The 20,795-nt window shown below is 39.8% G+C and overlaps 2 protein-coding genes across 12 annotated transcripts in view; one reads left to right on the plus strand and one right to left on the minus strand.

The window, feature by feature from the left end:
* Positions 1 to 508: 508 nt before the first annotated feature.
* On the plus strand, positions 509 to 7,902 carry ZAR1L (zygote arrest 1 like). The gene is made up of 4 exons (XM_072993769.2): positions 509 to 1,309; positions 3,861 to 3,953; positions 5,421 to 5,495; positions 6,387 to 7,902. The coding sequence occupies exons 1-4, from the start codon at positions 596 to 598 to the stop codon at positions 6,528 to 6,530; spliced, it is 1,026 nt and encodes a 341-aa protein (XP_072849870.2). The 5' UTR covers positions 509 to 595; the 3' UTR covers positions 6,531 to 7,902.
* A 1,457-nt stretch (positions 7,903 to 9,359) lies between these two features.
* The window catches only part of FRY (FRY microtubule binding protein), a 249,737-nt gene continuing 238,301 nt past the window's right edge, over positions 9,360 to 20,795 (minus strand). For 8 of the 11 annotated variants that reach the window (XM_072993766.2, XM_078389991.1, XM_078389990.1 and 5 more), the window contains 4 exons: positions 17,249 to 17,266; positions 14,655 to 14,765; positions 12,948 to 13,150; positions 9,360 to 11,425 (listed from right to left, as the gene is read on the minus strand). In XM_072993766.2, coding sequence (XP_072849867.2) covers positions 11,167 to 11,425; positions 12,948 to 13,150; positions 14,655 to 14,765; positions 17,249 to 17,266 — 591 coding nt within the window. In that variant the 3' untranslated portion in view covers positions 9,360 to 11,166. The remainder of the gene's footprint in view (positions 11,426 to 12,947; positions 13,151 to 14,654; positions 14,766 to 17,248; positions 17,267 to 20,795) is intronic. The other 3 variants (XM_078389989.1, XM_020788620.3, XM_020788624.3) reach the window with 1 other exon arrangement.

Here is a 20,795-nt window from a genome sequence, read left to right on the forward strand (position 1 = left end):
CTGTTCCTTTGTAGTAAAAATATTTAGGCCAGTATTCTTAACTTCCTGCAAGGTAACACTCATCCGCTGAAATCCAGTAGTAAGTCACAACTAGAGTAGGTCTGTTGAATCAATGGGCATTATCAGATCCTTCCATTTGACCCGGAGTTGGGTCAAATTCATGTTGGTACTGATTCTGTAGGCCTACTCTAGATACAACTTATTACTAGATTTCAGCCATTCATTTAGCCATTCATTTCAATGGGCCTACTTACTTCTTACCTCGCAGGGAAAAGGTACTGTTACCGCAGCAAACTTCGGCATGAATGGGTCATAGTTCGCAAGTAGTTAAGCAGAGCAAGTCGTTTCGGGTGCATGAATACCCTTTGCAAATTCGGAGCGCGCTTTGAGCATCCGATCTCTTTCTTTTGGCTTGTAAACTCCAATCACATCTCAGTAGCCCTGAACGGTGAACCAGTTTCACTAATTAACCGAGGGCGATGATTGCCCCTGGCCTGCAGCAATGAGCACCAATGAAAGCGACTCCCCTAAAGGGATATAAGCTAGAGCGGGCAGGGAGGGGGCTTAGAAGCAGCTGCCCCCCCCCCGGGCCGCGATGGAGCGCTTCGTCTACCCGCCGTACAGCATCTACCAAGGCTATGGGAGCTCTTTCACCCCCAACCACAACGTGGCCCCCCGGCCCCCCTCCAAGCAGAAGCAGCCCAGCTGGAAGCAGAGCAAAAGCAGCAGCAACAACAGCCTCTCTCACTCCTTCAGGGGGAGCTTCTCGGCTCCGGCGCCGCCGGTCTCCTCGCCGGACTACTTGGACACCTACAAGCGGGCCCAGCTGAAAGCCCTGCTGACCCACGTCAGTCCGGGCCTCACCCCGAGGCTCCGCAAAGCCAACACCAAAGAGGTGGGGATCCAGGTGAACCCCCGGGTGGACGCCGCCGTGCAATGCTCGCTGGGCTCCCGGGCGCTTCAAGCCGTCCGGCCACACAGCCCCGCCGCCGGGCGCCTCGGCCGCGCCTCCCCGACGCCGCCGCTGCTGCCGGGCGTTTACTCGCCCGTCCTCGGCCGTCGACTCTTCACTTTGCCCGAAGCGGCGGGGGAAGCGAAGGAGCCGGACGGGGCGCTGGCTTCGCAGCAGCCCGCCGAGGAGCCTGAGGCGAAGGAGGCGGGAAAGGAGGAGGAGGAGGAGGAGGAGGCTGTCCCTGAGGAGAAGCCCCCGGAAGGCGAAGTTGGAGACCCCACTGAGGTCCAGGAGGGGAAGGGCGAGGCTCCCAAGAAAGGCGGAGGCGCAGAAGAGAGCAGAAAAACCACCTTCCAGGTGAGGTGACGGGGCCCGAATGCCCTTCTGGAGGTGCTCCGCGGTGGAAAAGGCACGACGGCAAGCAGAATATCTGGGAATAAATAAGGAAATGCCCGCTTGCTCTGGCACGCCCGGAGAATAAGATGCGGGTTTGGGTTGGCGGCTGTCTTTATTTTCCACTTAGTTTGGGGCGGGAGAGGGCTTGTGGCAGCCCTCTCCTCCTCGCCAAAGACGACCAACTTTCCCGTCTCCTCCTGGCTGGTGTCTCGAAAAAGGGACTTTCCCCAGGTAGCTCCTAATGCAGTCAAGCCCTCACCTGTCCAGGTGATGACACAGACTGCAGTACGAAGCATGCAGCATAGCCAGAGCTTTGAATCCGTTAGGTTAGTACTAATTCAAGTCCCATTGGTTGCAGCGGGTATAGTCTATCGAGCCTACTAAGTTTAGGATGATTAGTCATGTGCCCTCAAGCCAGAAACAACTTTGTTGTTGTTTAGTCTTTAAGTCGTGTCCGACTCTTCTTGACCCTGTGGACCAGAACATGGTCATAAACAACTCACAGCAACCCTAATAGGGGTTTCAGGGTAAGCAAAATATTTAAGAAGTGATTTTACAAGTTCCATTGAGTTTCCATAGCTAGCTAGGGATTCAAACCCTGGTCTCCAGTGTCCTGGGCCATCATTTTGTCCACTACACTACACAGATTTAGAAGGTGTCTTTGCTTTATTAAAAAAAAGATGTGAGACAGTTTTCTCAGTCCTGAGGAACATTAGTTTTGTCTTGCTCTCTATATTTTTTGTTCCTGTCACTGGGCAGCTTATTAACAATTACAGAACCTGACTGCACAGTGAGGAAAATGTGAATAAACTTAATTTTCTCATTGTGAAGTTATACTTGGGCATCTTGTTCTTGTCAATGTTGGTGGCCACAGAGAGGGGAAAAAACTTTAAAATTGCAGTTCCATTTGAAGGGCCTGTAGGTGGAGCACTTTTCTTCCTGAATCATTCATTTCCTCATTTTATATTGCCCACCAGGACAACTCCCTAAGCTGTAAAATAAATAAGTAAATAGGAGCAGTGTCTGATTAAAAAAAAGTCTTGGGAGAGAGTGCTGGTGCTATATGTACGTTTGTGTCATCTCTTTATCCTTGTGAGGCAAGGGAAAGGCACTTTGCCAAATTACCTCTGTGTATGTGTGCTCATGCAATTTCTTTCCTTCATCAGTTCAAATCTCAAAGTTAAACTATGGATTGAGCCTGTGGGACTCGGAGCTGGTTAGCATTTCCTGTTGTGTTATGTGAAATTGCAGTCCAAGAACACCTGGGTTACTCAGGGTTGGGAACTATTGATCTAGAGCATCTTGCATTTAGCACCTGACCATTCTGGAGCATGGGTCTACATTTTGATTCCGTTTCTCCCAGAGGCTACCTTCTCCTTGCTCCTGAATGCTACTTACAGAAACTGCTGAAATAATTAGCCATGTTTCTCTCAGTTTGAGTTAAAATTACTCCTCTATCAGATGCTCTTGTCTAAAGTGTTGTTTCCTGGGAGTTGTATCAAAGACATTTTCTGCATATTCCTCCAACTAGAATCACAATTCAATGTCATGATGAGCCATCTGAATTCAGGAGATGTCATCTTTGTTAGCCTAGTCCCATTTGTGGGCTGCCCTCATCTGTTTTCCCCTTCTATTTGGTAGGCGTGGCTTTGGAAGAGAATTCTACCCTGGCACCTTTTAGCAATTTCTGAATCACAAACTGTTTTGCTCTCTCCTTTGCTGCTTTCAGCAATCTGAATCTGGCCTTACAATAACAGTTTGGTTCTTAGAAATGTTTCAAATTTACAAGTGTTATTCTTTTCTCTTCTTCTGAAGGAACTATGTTTCATTAGCTAACTATGTGTGTTGTTATTTTACGGCTTTTACCATAATGCGTGATGTTCTCCAGTATAAGCATTCTGTGTATTTTTATTCTTATTTCAATAAAATTCCTCTTGATAACTAGGCATAGTTGCAAATTAATACATCTCAGTATATTGACATGTTACAACCAGAGTCCAAAAATTCCTTACATTTGTATTTAAAACATGTATGAATTCATGCATGTCCTCTAAGAGTATATCTAGTAAGAATCCTTGCAGTCATAATTAAACATGAAACTTACCTTGTTCATTTATTAGAGCCACTTTCAGAGTTTATTTCCACTGTGACTCTCCATACAGCTTGATAAAATTAAAACAGATTGAGTAGTGAAGAGATGCACTGGTTGCCTAACACTCTACGTTGGATAGCTTAATGTTTTAGGCATCTGACCGGAAGAGCCAGAGTTTGGGAGTTCAATTCCCCACTGTGTCTCCTTGACAGGGGCTGGACTCAATGATTCGTAGGGTCCCTTCTAGCTCTGCAGTCCTAAGGTGGTGATGATATTCTGCCTGTGTAAACTGAGTGGGACTGAATAAAATTGCAGTGTAGTAACAGAATTAGCCCCCTCCATATAAATATGCCCAAATCTTTACCAGGTTAATGACAATTATCATTTACCATTATGTTAATGAACTACTTTCTGTTACAGTTCCTAGAACAGAAATATGGCTATTTCCATTGCAATGACTGCAAGACAAGATGGGAAAGTGCTTACGTGTGGTGCATTTCTGGAACCAATAAGGTATATGGTGTAGACAGCTTCCTTCTAGGGAAGTAAATGTTAATATTCCTGTAGGGCTATTGTGTGATTGGGATGCAGATAGGAAACAGCTTGTTAAGAATAGAAATGCTTTAAAAACCCACCCAAACCCCCATTTTTGGCCAGTTTCCAAATCAGTGTCTTTAAGTGATCACATTTTGTTACTGCACCTGATATTTATTGTAGAATATGTTTTAGTAGATTAGGGTTTAGAGTTCATACTCTAATAAATGTCTTAGATCTTCAGGATGCCATGAGACTTTTTCACCAAATGGCATAATCACAGAAATGTGCATATGGGGGAGGGCACTGTTACTTGGCACAGAACCAGTTCTTCAAAACTATTGCACCCAAAAGTATTATGTTTTTTGTTGATAGCATACATACTGTTGATCTGGGGAGGGACTGTAAATTTGTTTTCTCCGTTGATGGTTCCTGAGCTGCCAGCATTATAGCTTTTATTTAATGTTTTCAAACATCTAATGGAGCTGTGTGCCTTGATTAAAAGATAAAATCACACTTAAAATGAGAGCAGAGCTTGGAAATAACTGATTTTAATGTTAAAATTGCTACTTTTAGAATGAACAATACAAATGTATTTGTTCTTTGCAAATAAACTGTTAGAGCTTATTGTAACTTTAAAATATTACACTTATGTGTTTCTTGGCTTGCTGTTCTATTTAATGTGAAAGTAAGTACTTAATGCTAACATGTAAGCATATACCATTTGTATTTTTTGGACTCAAGCTCCTTGAATTTTTAATGAAATCTCCAGGTAGAATTCTGGGAGTGCCAGTCTACAGACCCAGATTCTCCAATATTCTGCTCGCCTGGAACAGCCTTGTATGTGGCCTATTGCCTATCTTTAATGTGCAAAAATGGAAGTGCTGCCTTGGTGTCTGGGTGTTGGAGTTTTCAAAAGCTGCCCTCTATAGAGTGTAAAGGGCAGTGAGATTACAGCTCCCAAGGAAGTGGTAGCTTCTTCTTCTCTCTCTCTCTCTTTCTCTTTTTTTTAACAGCAAGGTCCAAGACAGGCCGTGCTCTAGATGAGCAAAATATCGGTGCCTGAAGGTGTGGGTCTCTGGGCTGGTGCATCTAGGATTCTGCCTGGGACTTTATTAGAGAATTGCAAGAGTAGGAACCTACAATGGCACATCCCTGTTAGCATATTAAATTAACACATTATTTCCAAGCTTGGGGAATGAGTAGAAGATCTTGCAGAAATCATGTGACACATATTTTATAAGTCATAGATCAATATTGAAATTTTTGACAGTATGTAGTGTTGCTATAGGCTGAATCAGTGAACTCCTGAATTGTCCTTATGTGCTTCTATTTAGAATTTTTATTGGGCTTTATGGAGCTCTCTGATAAGTGACCAGACTAATTCATACATAGCTCAGATGTGAGAGGTTTCTCTTCTAATGATAAAACTCTTCATTTTCTTAGGTTTACTTTAAACAGCTCTGCCGCAAGTGCCAGAAGAGCTTTAACCCATATAAAGTGGAAGCAATTCAGTGTCATGTAAGTAATGTCACTAACACGTATTGATACAACCTAAATTCATTATTGAAGGAACAGGCAAAACAGGATGGTGCTCCTTGTTTCAATTTGCTGCTGTAGCATGATTTTGCTTGCTTTGTTGCTATTGCACCAAGGCTGTTTGAGGATAATTTTAAGAAATTTCAGGAGACTGGGTCTTCAGTGACTGTGTAATTAAGCCCTAATTTCACAAAACAAATTGACTTTCATAGTTTACACTCTAGGATTAAAGAAACACATGCAATCAATGTGGCTTAATAACTTAAGGATTTTTGTGACATTATTGCCAGTTATCAGCATCTCATAGGAGTATCTAGTGATCTCATCCTGTATTACTTGAAAATGGGGGCATTTGTAGTGCTGGATTTCCCTGTCTCTAGTCTAAAACATGGATGAAAAATCAAGTGAATTAGCCACAGGGGTGAGCCATATAGCAAAATATGGGAGGGGTTTGCCAGTTGCTGTGTCTTCAGACTGTTCTGCCAGTCATCCTATTGCAAAGGTTTTGGATTAAGCCATTTGTGGCTTTCCTTAAAAAGACAAGTAAAGGAGTAGAGTATAAAACTCTGTTGAGAGCCCAGAACCAGTCAAGATGGCCTGGTGGTGTATCCAACATTAAATAAGAATGCTGAATCTTTTTTGGGGGGCGTATGTGCCAAAGACTTGTTTGGGCTATTTTATATTTGTCACTCATGTGTAAAAAAGAGAGAGAAAAAGATTCATTCTAATTCAAGTCACAGTTAAATGGAAATTGACAGCTCGCTGCAAAACCCCTCTAGTGGAAAGGACTATAGAAATAAAATATACTCCAAGAAAATAACCACTTTTAGGAAGGCAGTTCTCTGTCAACTAACTGAAGTATGTTATCTCAAGATCTGTTCAAAGACTCGTTGCTCCTGTCCCCAGAAGAAAAGACACATCGATCTCAAGAGGCCCCACCGTCAAGAGCTGTGTGGCCGCTGCAAAGGCAAAAGGCTATCTTGTGACAATACTTACAGCTTCAAATACATTATTTGATTTGCCATGATTAATAAATGTGTGCTATTCTTGCACTTGGCACTATGCACTTTGTTACTTGTTTGAGAGCATGGCATTGACTTTAGGCTTCTGACCTGGCATTGGATAATGGATCAAAGATTTTTTGTAAAACTATATTTGTACTTTACCAGTATACCTTATCATACCTTATAATAAAAGCTGAATTCTAACTGAATTGTGGTTAATGATATGAAATGTACCACAGTACATGATAGATATAACGTTAAGGTAAAACAAAGAAAATGGGAAGCTTTGAAGGTTTTCTGTATAACAAATCTAAATGCCTGTCAGAACAGTCCCTCTCATTTGGGATACTATTGATTAAAATGAATCACTTTATGCATATTGGCTGTTTCAGAATGAGTGATGTAATGCAAAGTGGACTGGTTATCTGTTCGTTGTCACTGTGGCTTTCTAATGAAATCAATGATTTAAAGTTTTTTTCCAACAGTGAGAAAAATTAACTGTTCATAATATATTTCAACAGCAGAGATAACCAAATAATCGCAATTAAATGCAAAAAAGAACTGCACTTGGGACCAAACACCTCAGGCTTTCTTGACTAGTCAATGTAGAAACATTTGTGTTTCTTTCAATAAAAGGAAATTTCCTTATTCTACTGTATTTTATTAAGAACAGTAGCTTGAATAACTGGCTATTGTAATAAACACAGGAAGCTGCCATCTTGTACTAGCACTGCTCAAATGAAAAGTGCAAGTAGCCAGTATTGGTAGCAACTAGTAAAAGGAAAATTAATTGTAGAGCCTTGGATGTCAGGTAGTACTAAGACGTACAGCTGAAGGGACTACAGTAATTTTTGAATGAGGGTAAACTGACAGAAATTCAGCAGCATGTGAGACCTAAAACATGCTCATGTACGGAAGTATAAATTAGGCCAGTGTACAGGATACACATCAACTTCAGCTACAGTCTCAAGTATTGCTTGTTTTTGCTGACAATCAAATTTGTAGTCTTCTGAAGCAAAGAACAGCCAACAAAGAAGATACGTGCTGTCTATTCACCATACCCTGTGCCTGAAAAACAATTTTATGATGCTCTGAGGCGGGCCATACAGTTCTCCCAGCTTTAACAGGACTAACAGGCAGGCACCAAACATAGCATGTTCTTGTAAAGTTCCCCAAATCTATATAATTATAGCAAAAGACTGAGTATAAAATATATTTTACTGTTCCCCTGAAAATAAGCCCCTAGTATGATTTTTCAGGATGCTCATAATATAAGCCCTATTCCAAAAAATGAGCCCCAGCTCAGTGAAACCCTGCCTTCCTCCATTGTTATGATGACACGACTGCATTTGAATAAATGTAGATTATTGTACATTGAAAAAAAATCCCCTGAAAATAAGCCTAAATGCATTTTTTGGAACAAAAGTTAATATAGGACCCCATCTTTTTTCGGAGAAGCACAAGTAGTTGTAACAATACATAGGAAACTATTTGAATGTTGATTTTTAGGATAAAATGGTACTTTGATTCTTCTTTGATATAAAGTGGGCAGAAAGTGCCTGAACTCTAAACCAGGAATGGTCTTTTTATAATTTGCTAGAGACTGTTTGAGGGACCATAGCTGTACTTTATGATTTAACATTCTTCCATGCTGATAGACTATATAATGGCATATATTTATAACGGAAACAACTTGTTTTTTTGAATGAGTTCATTTTGAGATGAGTTACCGGGAGTGAAATTGCTTTTTAAAAAAACCTGTAATGGCCATGGCTCAAATTTATTTCCAGTGGAACCAATATGGTGGTGTGGCTTGAGTGCTGACACCGAAGAAGACTCACATATACTGCTACCTCCCACTGCTATTCTTTGTGGAGGAAATGAAGATGGGAATTAAGAAGAGAAAAAAGGAAGGAGGCATTAAGAGTGAGAGCAGACATCTGCAAGTATGTGTGCACAAGAGGGGTGGAGGGAGACCAGGCAGGCAGATTCACATCTGTGAAAGAGCAGATGTGCACGGAAGATGGCATGCATGGGGAAGAGCAAGAGACTGTGCAGGCAGGTGTGTGCACACATGAGAAGGTGGGAAGATATACAGGCAAAAGAGTGCACATGCCTATGTAAGAACAAGCATGCATGAGAAAGAGAAGGTGAGCACATCAGAGTGTGACAATACATTGTGGGTGGGTGCATGCCAGAGACAGAGCAATAAGAGCAGTCAGGCATCCACACAAGAGTGAACACTAACAGGCAGACAACCATACGATCTGTGTCTTCAGGCGGCACTGCCCTGGAATGTTAATGCATGTACACACAAGGGGAATGAGTTGCTACATGTTAAGCCCAACATTTCTCACATGAAAGGTTAAGAGCGGGTTATTAGGGTTGAATTCAAGATTGGATGCATGGAATCAGTAAAGCTTCCAATAATGTATTGTTCTGCATTGGTCTCTCTAGTAAACTGTATAGTCTACCGCAAGTAGGAAGTGGTTTATTAGTAATTAGGAGAATTCATAAGAAAGGGGCTCCCACACTGTGGTAGGTCAGAGTATATCATCTCTTGACCAAAGAAGCTTCATTCAGGAGGACCTCAAGTACTTCCTTTCAACTAACCCAGTACCCAATCCGACATATATGTAATTTTTATTTCCTGTCAGAAGAATGGAGTTTCATGCAAAGGCATTTTGCTACAAAAAGTTCACTTCTTCGACTAAATTAATATTCATATCTTGAGAATTCCAGCCCATCTACCACCTGATCAGTGTACTGGTCTACAGAGCCCATCTCAGCTTCAATTCTGGATGCAGTTCAAGGCATCTGGGAAGAACATGCCAAAGGAAGCTTTGCTTTGTAATGTGTTTATCATAGTATTTTCAATGTCCAATAAACAGAATTGGCCACTTGAGGGAACCTGTAAGCAGTAAAACATAAGGTAACTATAATACATTAGTAATGAGCAAGTTACTTTTGCAGAAAGGCCAATAGTAGTGATCTGCTACTGATCCAAAGTAGTGAGTAATGGGAGGAGTTCCTTTTAAAAAGTAATGTTCTAAGCTGGCATAAAGGCTTAAGTTATGAAGCACATGTACTGTATTATAATAGTGTACAAAGTACATTTAAATTTGGTATAAAATCAGGAAGAAGTGTAAATTAAAATTTTCGCAGCTAGCTTTTTCCATTTACAAAAGGAACTGGATACGTTGCCATCTACTTGTTTAAGCAATAAGAGCATACAATACCTGCTGTTAGAGGGGAAACTATCTGACTAGAGGTATCAGCGCAAGGAGACAACATTCATATTAATGTTGCATGTCTTTTAACAAACTGTCTACAAGTTAGATATTTGTCACTGTTAATACTGAATGAATTCATAGTGAGCATGTAAGCAGCACTGACTTGTTAAGTGCTGATTCAAAAGCAACTGAAAAAGCCCCCCATTGGCTGTGAATAACTTAGATCAAATTCATATCTAATCAATCAGTACATACACAGACAGATGTGTGTGTGTGTGTATTATAATGAACTTTATACTTTAGTTAGATGAACCTGTTCTGATTAAAATATCAACCAAAAAGTACTTCACAAAAACCTTTGTGTAATTTACAGAGTGAATAAGCGAAACAGACTATGCTCGAATAAAGGTGTTCTAAATGTGCAAAAGATTTACATGCACTCATTTAACACTTGACAGCAGTTAAGTGCAAAAAAAGGAAAAACTTACATATGTTACAAAGAAAACTCTTTAAGAAATGGAAAGTGAAATTGAATTGTACTTAATGTTTTCACTGTTAAAATCTGAATGCATGTTTAAATTAAAAAATACATGCGAGGCAGCTCAAAAGAATTTAAGTCAGCCATGTAACGTTTTCCTACAAAATGGTAAATTATGCCAGACCAGCCATCCTTAAGTAATATAAATATATTCATAAAAGCAAACCTCTAGTAAAAAGCAGCCAAAATCTTTTTTTAAAAAAATCTTTCTTGTCCATTCATAGGTACTTTGGTCTTAATAACAGACCTTTTGCAACAGGATCTAGTACCTTCCGAGACAGTAGCCTAGCAACATCAGGAAAAATACTTCATAGCAGCTTGATCCCCCCCTCCCCAAAGATACAGTAATCATACTTAAATTACAGTGTACATTTAAACCTTAGTCCTTTACAACCTCTTTCATATGCACAGGCCCTCAGCTTTCAAACTGACAAGTCTTTTCAGTGTCCTGTCACTAGCTTCATTTTGCCTATTTTACTTGGTCAAAGGAAAAAAAAATGTACAAGATTAAACAAAAATCCTCAACTGAAGGAAAGATTGCACTTTTGCCAGCTAAAATTAATTTCCTAGAAAGGACGTCTTGTTCGGTGTAGTAGTCTTTGGTATGTATGGAAGTTACTTCTTCAGTAGTGAATTGCAGTTGCCCAGTGAAATGCATTTTGTGTGTGCAGCTAGAAAGAAAGGATTCTAGGCTACCTTTGTCCTTACAGTATTGCTACACATTGAAAACTCTGCCCAGCTCCGCTTGGAAGATGTGAAGGTAACAAGACTGACTACAACTTGACCAAGTTTTTCTAAGGCTGAGAAGGCACCGAACCACCTCAGCCCAACATGGAAACAGTCCCAAGTTGAATGAGAAAGGGAGCACAGGACATTTGTCAGAGACTCGTGCCTGAAACACTGGAGTCTGGAAGAAAAGTATTGATGACACGGTAGCTTTGAGCCCTTCGGATCATATCCCGAATCTCGATGTTCAGCTCCATCAGCTTAGTACATATTTCTGTCAGGCTTTGATTAGATCCAACCAGTGCATAAGTGCCGGACTGTCCCAGTGTTTGGTGTCGGAAGTAAATGTTCAGTAAGGTCTGCACCTCGTCATCGGAACTGCTTCCAAAAATATCATTGGGCCATAAATTCCTGCAATAAAACAAGAACGTCATCATTGTTGACATACGTTGTATAGGAAGAGGGGTTTTTTTATGTATAATTAAATCTCCCTTCTCTCCCCGTCCTTTGCTGTACATGTGAACAAAAGTATACACATCACTGTTTAGATTTTACTTTGTTATACTAGTTTGTTAAAAATTCCACTAAAATATGCACACATGACTAAAATGAAAATTAAGAATAATCAGAGCTCACTGACAAAAATGTGCAGATGTTAGGACATGTTAATTGTTGTTGTTGTTTAGTCATTAAGTCATGTTCAACACTTCCTGAACCCATAGACCAGAGCACGCCAGGCCCTCCTGTCTTCCACTGCCTCCCAGAGTTTGGTCAAATTCATGTTGGTAGCTTTGACGACACTGTCCAACCATCTCGTCCTCTGTCATCCCCTTCTCCTCTTGCCTTCACACTTTCCCAACATCAGGGTCTTTTCCAGGGAGTCTTCTCTTCTCATCAGTTGGCTAAAGTATTGGCGCCTCAGCTTCAGGATCTGTCCTTCCAGTGAGCACTCAGGGTTGATTTCCTTCAGAATGGGTAGGTTTGTTCTCCTTGCAGTCCAGGGGATTCTCAAGAGTCTGCTCCAGCACCACAGTTCAAAAGCATCAATTCTTCGGCACTCAACCCCATTTTTGGTCCAGCTCTCACATCCATACATTGCTACTGGAAAAACCATAGCTTTGACTATGTGGACCTTTGTCAACAAATTGATGTCTCTGCTTTTTAAGATGCTGTCTAGATTTGTCATCGCTTTTTTCCTAAAAACAGGCATCTTTTAATTTCGTGGCTGCTGTCACCATCTGCAGTGATCATGGAGCCCAAGAAGGTAAAATCTGTTACTGCCTCTATATCTTCCCTTTCTATTTGCCAGGAGGTGATGGATCCAGTGGCCATGATCTTAGTTTTTTTATGTTGAGCTTCAAACCATTTTTTGCGCTCTCCTCTTTCACTCTCATTAAGAGGTCCTTTAATTCCTCCTCACTTTCTGCCATCAGAGTGGTATCATCTGCATATCTGAGGTTGTTGATATTTCTTCCGGCAATCTTAATTCTATTTTGGGATTCCTCCAGTCCAGCCTTTCGCATGATGTATTTTGCATATAAGTTAAATAAGCAGGGGAACAATATACAGCCTTGTATTCCTTTCGCAATTTTGCATCAGTCAGTTGTGCCATATCCAGTTGCTTCCTGTTCCACATATAGATTTCTCAGGAGATAGATAAGGTGGTCAGGCATTCCCATTTCTTTAAGGACTTGCCATAGTTTTATGTGGTCCACACAGTCAAAGGCTTTTGCGTAGTCAATGAAGCAGAAGTAGATGAGGGCATGAGTATCTTGGCATTATCTCTACACTCAAGTGGTCAGATCTGCCTGAGCCCCTTTAATTCTGGAAACTCCTTATTTGAGTTCAGGAGCAATACCCACAAGGTTTCATAGCCACAGCCTTTTCAGAGAAAAATGGAAACTGTCCTGTCAGTAATTAAATCAAATGTTACCTGCATTCCCTTATTTGGTATATGGCTTTCCCCAGCTCATTGTTTTTCAGACACTCCAGCATAGACTGAATGGCTACTTCTGTAGAGGTGAACATGGGTTCAGAGGCACCACACTCTGTAATAAGTGGTTCCATCGCAATGGCAGCACTGGCTTCCTTAAGATTCTTCTTTAACTCACTCAGCTCTCGTGACATATTCAGTAGCTGCAGAGGAAGAATTACATCCCTTAATGTACAGTTTACCCCTTCTTGACTTTAAAGTGTAAGATGACACAGTCAATTTCCCCTGGGTGTTTGATTTTAAAAAAAATTAAAGTACACCAGTGCGAGATGCACGCAAGTGATCTGATGGCACAGTTCCCTTATATTTGCACATCTGAGACCTCAGTGTTAATGGGATTGGTACCTTCACTGGCTGAGTCAACACCCATGGTAATGGTGTCAGTGATGAGACTGAGATCTGCTGAGTCAGCTGATCCAACAAAGTAGTTATGGTAGAAGCCTCCTTATATGCATGTGCACTAATATGAATATGTGCCTGATGGTGACTGGGCATCACATATTTTTAGAACAAGACATTTTCTTTCGATGTATGAAGTTACATTTCCCCTTTGGGAAACACGATTTTGTGGAACATGGTGGTATGTCACAAAACATGTATTCAATATTGTTTGCTGAATCAGTGCCCAAAGCCGCTGCATGGTCCCATACTGTATACTCCAATATATGGGCTCACATTCATGATTTAAAGAAGAAAGAGCTATATTATTGCATGTACTCCACCAAAATGCCACATTAGGTGGGCTACGTGCTGTATCACCCTGAACAACGATACTGCTAGAGTGCTCATATCACCTAAAGTTACAAAGAGTGCAATTCTCCTTATGGAAGTACAATTGTACCATTTCAGATATCTTCAACCAGATATATTCCTTTGGAGCAAGATCTTCTGGTATGCAGTACATGAAGGGCCAGGTGTCATGCCCTCAATACTAGACTGGAGTCTGTACAATGTGAAGCACCCTTTTTTTTTTAACAAGCAGCAAAACTACTCAACACCAGCCCATTATATACTACAGTGCTGTTTAGAGTAATCAACTAGGATTAAGAATACCCATGTTCAAAGTCTCACACAGGTGTGAGCCTTGTTAGGTGATCTTCTCACTCTTAGTCTGTCACACAGTTGTTCTAAGGATAAAATTGGAGGAATGGAAAGGAACCATACATGGCTCATAGGGAGCCTTCATAGAAAAAAAAAGATACATTACAATACCTTTTAGTTTTCAATCCCAAACAAGTTTTCATTAAACCAGTATTTCTCAAGCTTGAGTCCTTTGATGTTTTTGGACTAAAACTCCTAGAAGTCCTGGTCAGCAAATTTAGTGGTGAAGGCTTCTGGAAGTTTTAGTCTAGTAACATCTGGAGACACGTTTAGAAACCATTGCATTAAGTAAAAAGAATACTGTAAAATATTTGACTCAATCAGACCTCTGGGTAGTGTGGGCGGCATATAAATTGAATGAATGAATGAATGAATGAATGAATGAATGAATGAATAAATAAATAAATAAATAAATAAATAAATAAATAAATAAATATGGGAGTAGTATTTATGAAACATTAGGTAAAAGAAAACTAACACCACACCAGAAAACATTGCGATTAGTTCCTCAAAAGGCCTTTTTTGTTTAGTTCAGTTGTTACATACCTCTGGCATTGTACTAACTTCATGCACTTGCCCGATGAGTTTACAGTACGATTGAAAAAGCAACAGCAACTGGAAATGTAGTTTATATAATCTCTGGCACAGTTCCAATTGCTACAGAAATAAATTGTAGGAAAAAAAGTTGTTATTAAAAGGCAACAGCTTAGATACTTTTTTCTGCTTTGGGAACATAAACACAAAATCAGTGCTGAAACCACTGAAAATATAGAAATAGGACCAAATACTCCCTGTAAGTAAGGAATGAGCCACTGTGCTGCAGTAGACAGCATGATAGACTAGGACTCGGGAGATCTGTGTTCAAATTCCTGCTTGGCCGTGTAAACTCACTGAGAGGTAAAGCACTCCTTGAGTAATTCAGATACCTTAAACACCATATTAAGGTTGCTATAAGTTGGATGTAACTTGATGACGCATAACAACAACATTGTATGAAATGTTAAGATGTTTTGAGAAGCATAGGCCATCTCTACATCAGCCACTTACATTTCTCTGCGGGGTTTTAATGAGCTTGTGCAACAGAGAAGCTCAAGAAAACAATCTATATTGTAAATCCAAGAACACTTATACAAATCTGCTTCTCCCACGAATGCTCACTGGAGCTTTAGCCCTCAATGACAGAATGAGAAGAATTACACCAAGTATCCTTCCTTAAACTATCCTCTCTGTGCTTCAGCCTCCAAGAGCTCTGTGAGAAGAGTAATTTTGAGCTCTCACACCACTCTTACGGGGATTATAAAGTGTGAAGCACTCTGAAGACTCAAAATTATGATACAGAATAGCATTATTAATTATTAGTTATTATTACTCCCTTCTCAGACATATCCATAATAAAATGTTCAGAAACTTTCTCTTTCCCTTCTGATTTAGCCCAACAAACCATAATTAACGTTATATATGGTTTATATAAAACAAACCAAATAGGATAGTCAGCTTGATTCAATTAGTTCATCATTTAGAGTTACTAAAATACTGGAGGAAAAGCTTCTGCACTCTATTATGGCTGTATCAGGAAGAAAGGGACAATGGAACTCCAAGGAAGTTCCCATCACAATAAACCATGAATAAACGACCATTGACTGTGTTATCTGAATGAGCTAGTGTTAAACATGATTATTTTAACACTTGACTTGGGGGTCTTAAATATACAGTACAGTTGGTTCCACAGGAATTATATAATTATACAATGTTTTTTAAAATAAACGTTATATGTTAGTCCTTGGACTTGCGTTATCTTTTCTTTGACATATGTGGGTAGACTACTTAGCATAAAGAATATAAAGAATAAGTGCACATTATAATGCTGATACTAGTGACTCATCTCTCTTTCTTTACAAAATGCAATTTCTTCAAACTGATCTGGTTTAGATCTGCACAAGGACTGGGTAACTTTAAACATAATCTGTAGTCTCTGTAAATGAGCATATATTACCACATGTGTTATGACAATTCTTTGTTATTAAGTTTTAGGTGGACACAATCAATTTTGAGGAGGCCATTTTGTGTGGTCCAATGGAAAGCAATATATTATTATTATTAGTTTTATTTATATGCCACATTTCTCTCAACAAGGGATCCAATATATATATCCTTCTCTTGTGTCTAGTGGTAAATCTAAAACCATACTGAATCTGTAATTGGTGCATATGCATTTGTCCATAGAGCTGTATGCGCAAGCCACATATAGTGCTCTCATGTCATTTATTTCACTGTGGTGCATGAGCACCCAGTTAGACTAATAAGGAATGGAGAAGAAAGAGATCCCTTCAGTTTTACATGTGGCAAGATACGTTTGCAACTATTGTTCTCATGTTTTAGCTTTGACTCAGTTTCTTCATGCCCCAGTGACATGATGAAATTGGCTTAGTTTAGTCCAGAATGGAAAATAGGTCAAAGGCCAATTTTATCTTTCATTTTTCACATTACTTGTTCTGATAAACTTGACAAAATAAGCAAGTGCCTTGATCATGACTGACCCAAGTTCAAACAAAACATGTGACAATTACAAATTATAAGCAATAGGGTCAAAACTTAGAAATAGTGACTGGGATCCAGTTGCTGTAATTTACACCACGACAAGCTGGTGACTTAATCAGCATCAGGACTTTTGTGGAAGCTGCTCTGGGAGGTCTTTAATTTGGGAAAATTGCCACCACCTATAAAGCCATCCTGGGGGCAGTAATTTCCATAGTTAAAGACTTAGCGCTCCTGTCCTTTGGCTCCTAAGGCTTCCCAACGTGGGAAAAGTTTGCACAAGAACTTCGGCCCTTCAGGAAGGAAGTTGGAAACATTTAATTTCTGAAAAATTGCTGCTGCTATTGATGTCATCAGCCTTACACAGCAACACTGAGCTACATTCAAGTGTCTTGGAGAACTGTGAAATAAAATTTAATAGAAACATTACCATGGTCATAATCATACGAAGCATAATTCAATATTACCATGATCATATACAGAATCAAGAAGAATAAAAAGAAAAAGAACAAAAGGGGGAAACATGCTAAGAATTGAAACAGTGAACTAAGGTGTGTTAGTCCATAGTTCATTGGACAAAGAATATGAAAGAACTTTCAACTTACTGCAAGAGATTCCATTTGCTACACAGCAAGCATGGCACAGGAAAAAGGAAAGGAAAGAAAGTATAGTGTCAGTGTAATGCATGCAATTGGAAAAGCACAGCCATCTTTACTAGTCTGTCAGCAGTATTAGCATGGCTTTATCTTTACTTACTAAGTGATTCAGAATGGATCAACTGCACAACATGCATGGTATCAGAAGCTTAAACAAAATCTGAATAATTGTGTTTCCAGAACAAAGTAATTGATGCTGGCTTAGAAAGAAAAAAAATCCAAAACAAACCACCAGACAATATGCTTATTGAGACCAAGCAAATAAGTACAAAATTGTGGACAAGTTTTAGAAATGTCCAGAAATGTTCATCTAACAGGATTTTAGAAAAAACACATGTCAAGTAGAAAAAGGGGTGTTGACTGATGTCATGATGTCTGCTTAGAGTCTTAAAATGGATGAAGAAGTATCTTTAAATAAATTAGGCTCTACTAGGTGTGATCTACCTAGGTTTCAGGTAACAGTTAAGACCAGTAGGACAAGTAAACATGTAATGGCGATTTCCCCAATTTAAAAAAACAAAAAACCACAATAATCTAGAAGGCACTTAGATGTGCCTATGACACTTCTGTTCCATTTGACTACACAGACATCATGGCGTCAACATCCTATCAGCCTTTTAATTATTTCCTTTCCCCTCATCCTCACCCTGTGTTTTTTAGTTAACATCTTGACTGAAGAAGGGATCTTGAAAGCCTACCCACAATTTTGTGCATATTTGTTTGATCCTAATATGGGCATTGCCTGTCAATATGTTTTGAAATAATCTGGGTTTCAAACATAACTACAGTATTTCTGAAAGACCAATCTGAGTTATTCTGAAAAATAGCAGGCGTAAGCGCACTGTTAAATATTCTGAATCTGTTTTTGCATTATCATTTTCTTAAAGGTTAGCCATGATATTACAAATTATCCACAGCATCCAAAATCATTGTCAGAACTGAAGCGGGCCGGCAGGGTGGGGGGAGGAAGCAGCTGTGGTAGTGCTAGAAGAACACATGCTACACTTCATTTGAATGTATGGCCCTGATCCAGAGGTGTTTTTGTGAAGTGGCATGCTGTGTCAAACAGGAGAACACCCACTGTCTCCTGCCAAAGAACTGCAGAGCTCTGACAGGAACAGTCAAATACATGACAGAGAACAGATAAGTGGGATGTTGAAGAGATAAGGATTCCATGTACATCTCACCCAGCAGAAGCATCCATTTGCAAGGCCACTAGAGACCTATGTTGGACCCATAATCTGCTACTGTTCTGGGGTAATCCTTGGAGATCATAACATCTAATCTATCAAGGACTATCCTATTTACAACTTTGACATAAAGTTTAAATGTTCAAAGTTTACAGTACTAACATACAGGACTATTGTTCTGTCACTACCAGAGAAACAAGGAGGGGAGAGGAAGAGGCAGCATACAATCTAGCAAGCATTGAGAGGACTTGTATAAAGCCTAGTGAAATTGAATGGACCTCAGCTGCTCTCTTATTAAACAAAACATTTGAAGCTCTGTTGAAAAAACGCTAGTCTTAGTCTAAAAGCATGTACATTCTCACCAACAGTTACAATCCAATAAAAGGCTTCATCTTGCCATCTTTATATTTCAGGTTTTTAATATGCACTTGGCTTGCTCCATATGAATTCACCAAAACAATGCAGTTCCAAATATGGATTCTTTACTTTTTACCTAATTAATTTTTGACAGTTCACTGCATGTCACAATTTAGGTATTTTGATATTAGGCATTAAAGCCCAAACCATGGATGAAGAACTCATGGCCTGCCAAATATTGTCGTACAGCAACTCCCATCATCCCTCAACACTGGCTATACTGGTTAAGACTGATAAGGACAGCAGTCCAACAGCATCTGGAGAACCACGTATTCCCATCACTGCCCTAAGCAATCTGCCTTTGTTATTATCTTTGGTGTATATAGACAAGTAACAAACACTTTTAAATTTTTTTAAAGAAGATTATTACAATACTTGAACACTAATAAGCCAAAAAATATATTCCAGGATTCTACCAAATACATGTGAAATTTCATCCCTTTGCCACTCCTATATCTACAACAAGGATTCTCTGCAATCCTTACCTCCCATTCCACATATACATTGACAACAAGCATCCATACTGTACACAGAGCAACCCTATGAATTGACTGAAAAGACACTGTGGTGTAGTGGACACAGTATTGGACAAGGGCATAGGATTCGTGGGTTCAAATCCCCACTTGGCCGTGGAAGCTCAGTGGGAGTGGCAATGAGTCAACTGCTCCTTTAACATCTTGATTCCCTCAATCCTATTAAGGTTGCCATATGTAAGAAGCAACTGGCCAACAAATTACAAGGTAACAACATAAATTAATGACTTCTGAAAGTCCTATAATTAACAGCCAGATTAAAGGCAGTTTATTTCATGTTTATTCTGAATAAATGATATACAATGTTATAAATACTGTAAAACAAATCCATAATCTTTGTGCCCCCGACAGAGGCATAGGCAAAAGGGTTCCTGGAACACATTTAAAATCTGGTTTAATATCTCCCTGTCTTTACGATTTACTGGTACCAGGCCTGAACACAGTCAAGATTCGACAAGTTCTTTCACTGTGTGATCTGCTTCAGTGTCTTTTTGATTATCCTCCTTTACCTCTGCCAAAGGAAACAGGCATGAACATTGTACTGTATGATCCAATGGAATAAACCAAATAACTGTTTTCCACTGCTCACGAAAGGCAATACTTCTCTGAAGTACCGATAAAGAATACAGGACAGTAATAGATTTTGAACCTACAGAAATCCCGCCTTAACTTTTCAAGAAAGAGTGGGAACAGTTGCCGGCAGATTTTCCAACCTTGTCTGCCAAGCTACTGAAGCCCCAAACTGGACAGGAGAGTCCAGTGTGGAAATATGCACATGGTTTTTCTGGGGATATAAAAAAACAACAACACACACAATTGCTTCTCCTCTGCTTCCTATATGAAGTTAAAGTTATGCAGGAGGAGCGAACATGGCTGCCGTTGTGGCCTTCCCATAAGGCACAAGGAAAACAAGGACAAGTGATTTCTCTGTCTTTCAACAATGAACAGTTTCTTGTTTCAATCAAATTATTTTAATAGTATAGCCATATCTTGAGTTTTGTGAGGGCTCGGTACATTACAAATTTCTACATTAATGAAATTTTTACCAGAGGTAGCTTTTTCTCATCAAAGTATAACAGTGAGAAACACACAAGTCAAAGTTTTCCTCTTTGTGCAACACAGCAATCTTCTTTGAGTCTGGCAAATCTAATTATGGAACTATGTGGAGTTACTTGCCCCTTTACCTCCCCAGCCCACCAAATATCCTTACCATCAGATACTATCTGCCTCACAAAGCTATCCAGTTTTTCACACTTTTAATGGTTATGGTGATATTTCAGGAGTCCCAATGGGCAAAGAAACAAAATGGTGCTTCTGATACTTATAGCTGGGTTGGGCAACTGTGGCCCTGGAGAA

The sequence above is a fragment of the Pogona vitticeps genome, chromosome 3 (genome assembly GCF_051106095.1).
Source record: "Pogona vitticeps strain Pit_001003342236 chromosome 3, PviZW2.1, whole genome shotgun sequence".
Taxonomy (NCBI): Eukaryota; Metazoa; Chordata; class Lepidosauria; order Squamata; family Agamidae; genus Pogona; species Pogona vitticeps.

Excerpts from the sequence above, each read along its gene's own strand:
- ZAR1L (XM_072993769.2), top strand. The coding sequence starts at position 596 with ATGGAGCGCTTCGTCTACCCGCCGTACAGCATCTACCAAGGCTATGGG. Across the intron at positions 1,310-3,860 it reads GCAGAAAAACCACCTTCCAG|TTCCTAGAACAGAAATATGG; the intron begins GTGAGGTGACGG and ends TTTCTGTTACAG. Across the intron at positions 3,954-5,420 it reads GCATTTCTGGAACCAATAAG|GTTTACTTTAAACAGCTCTG; the intron begins GTATATGGTGTA and ends TCATTTTCTTAG.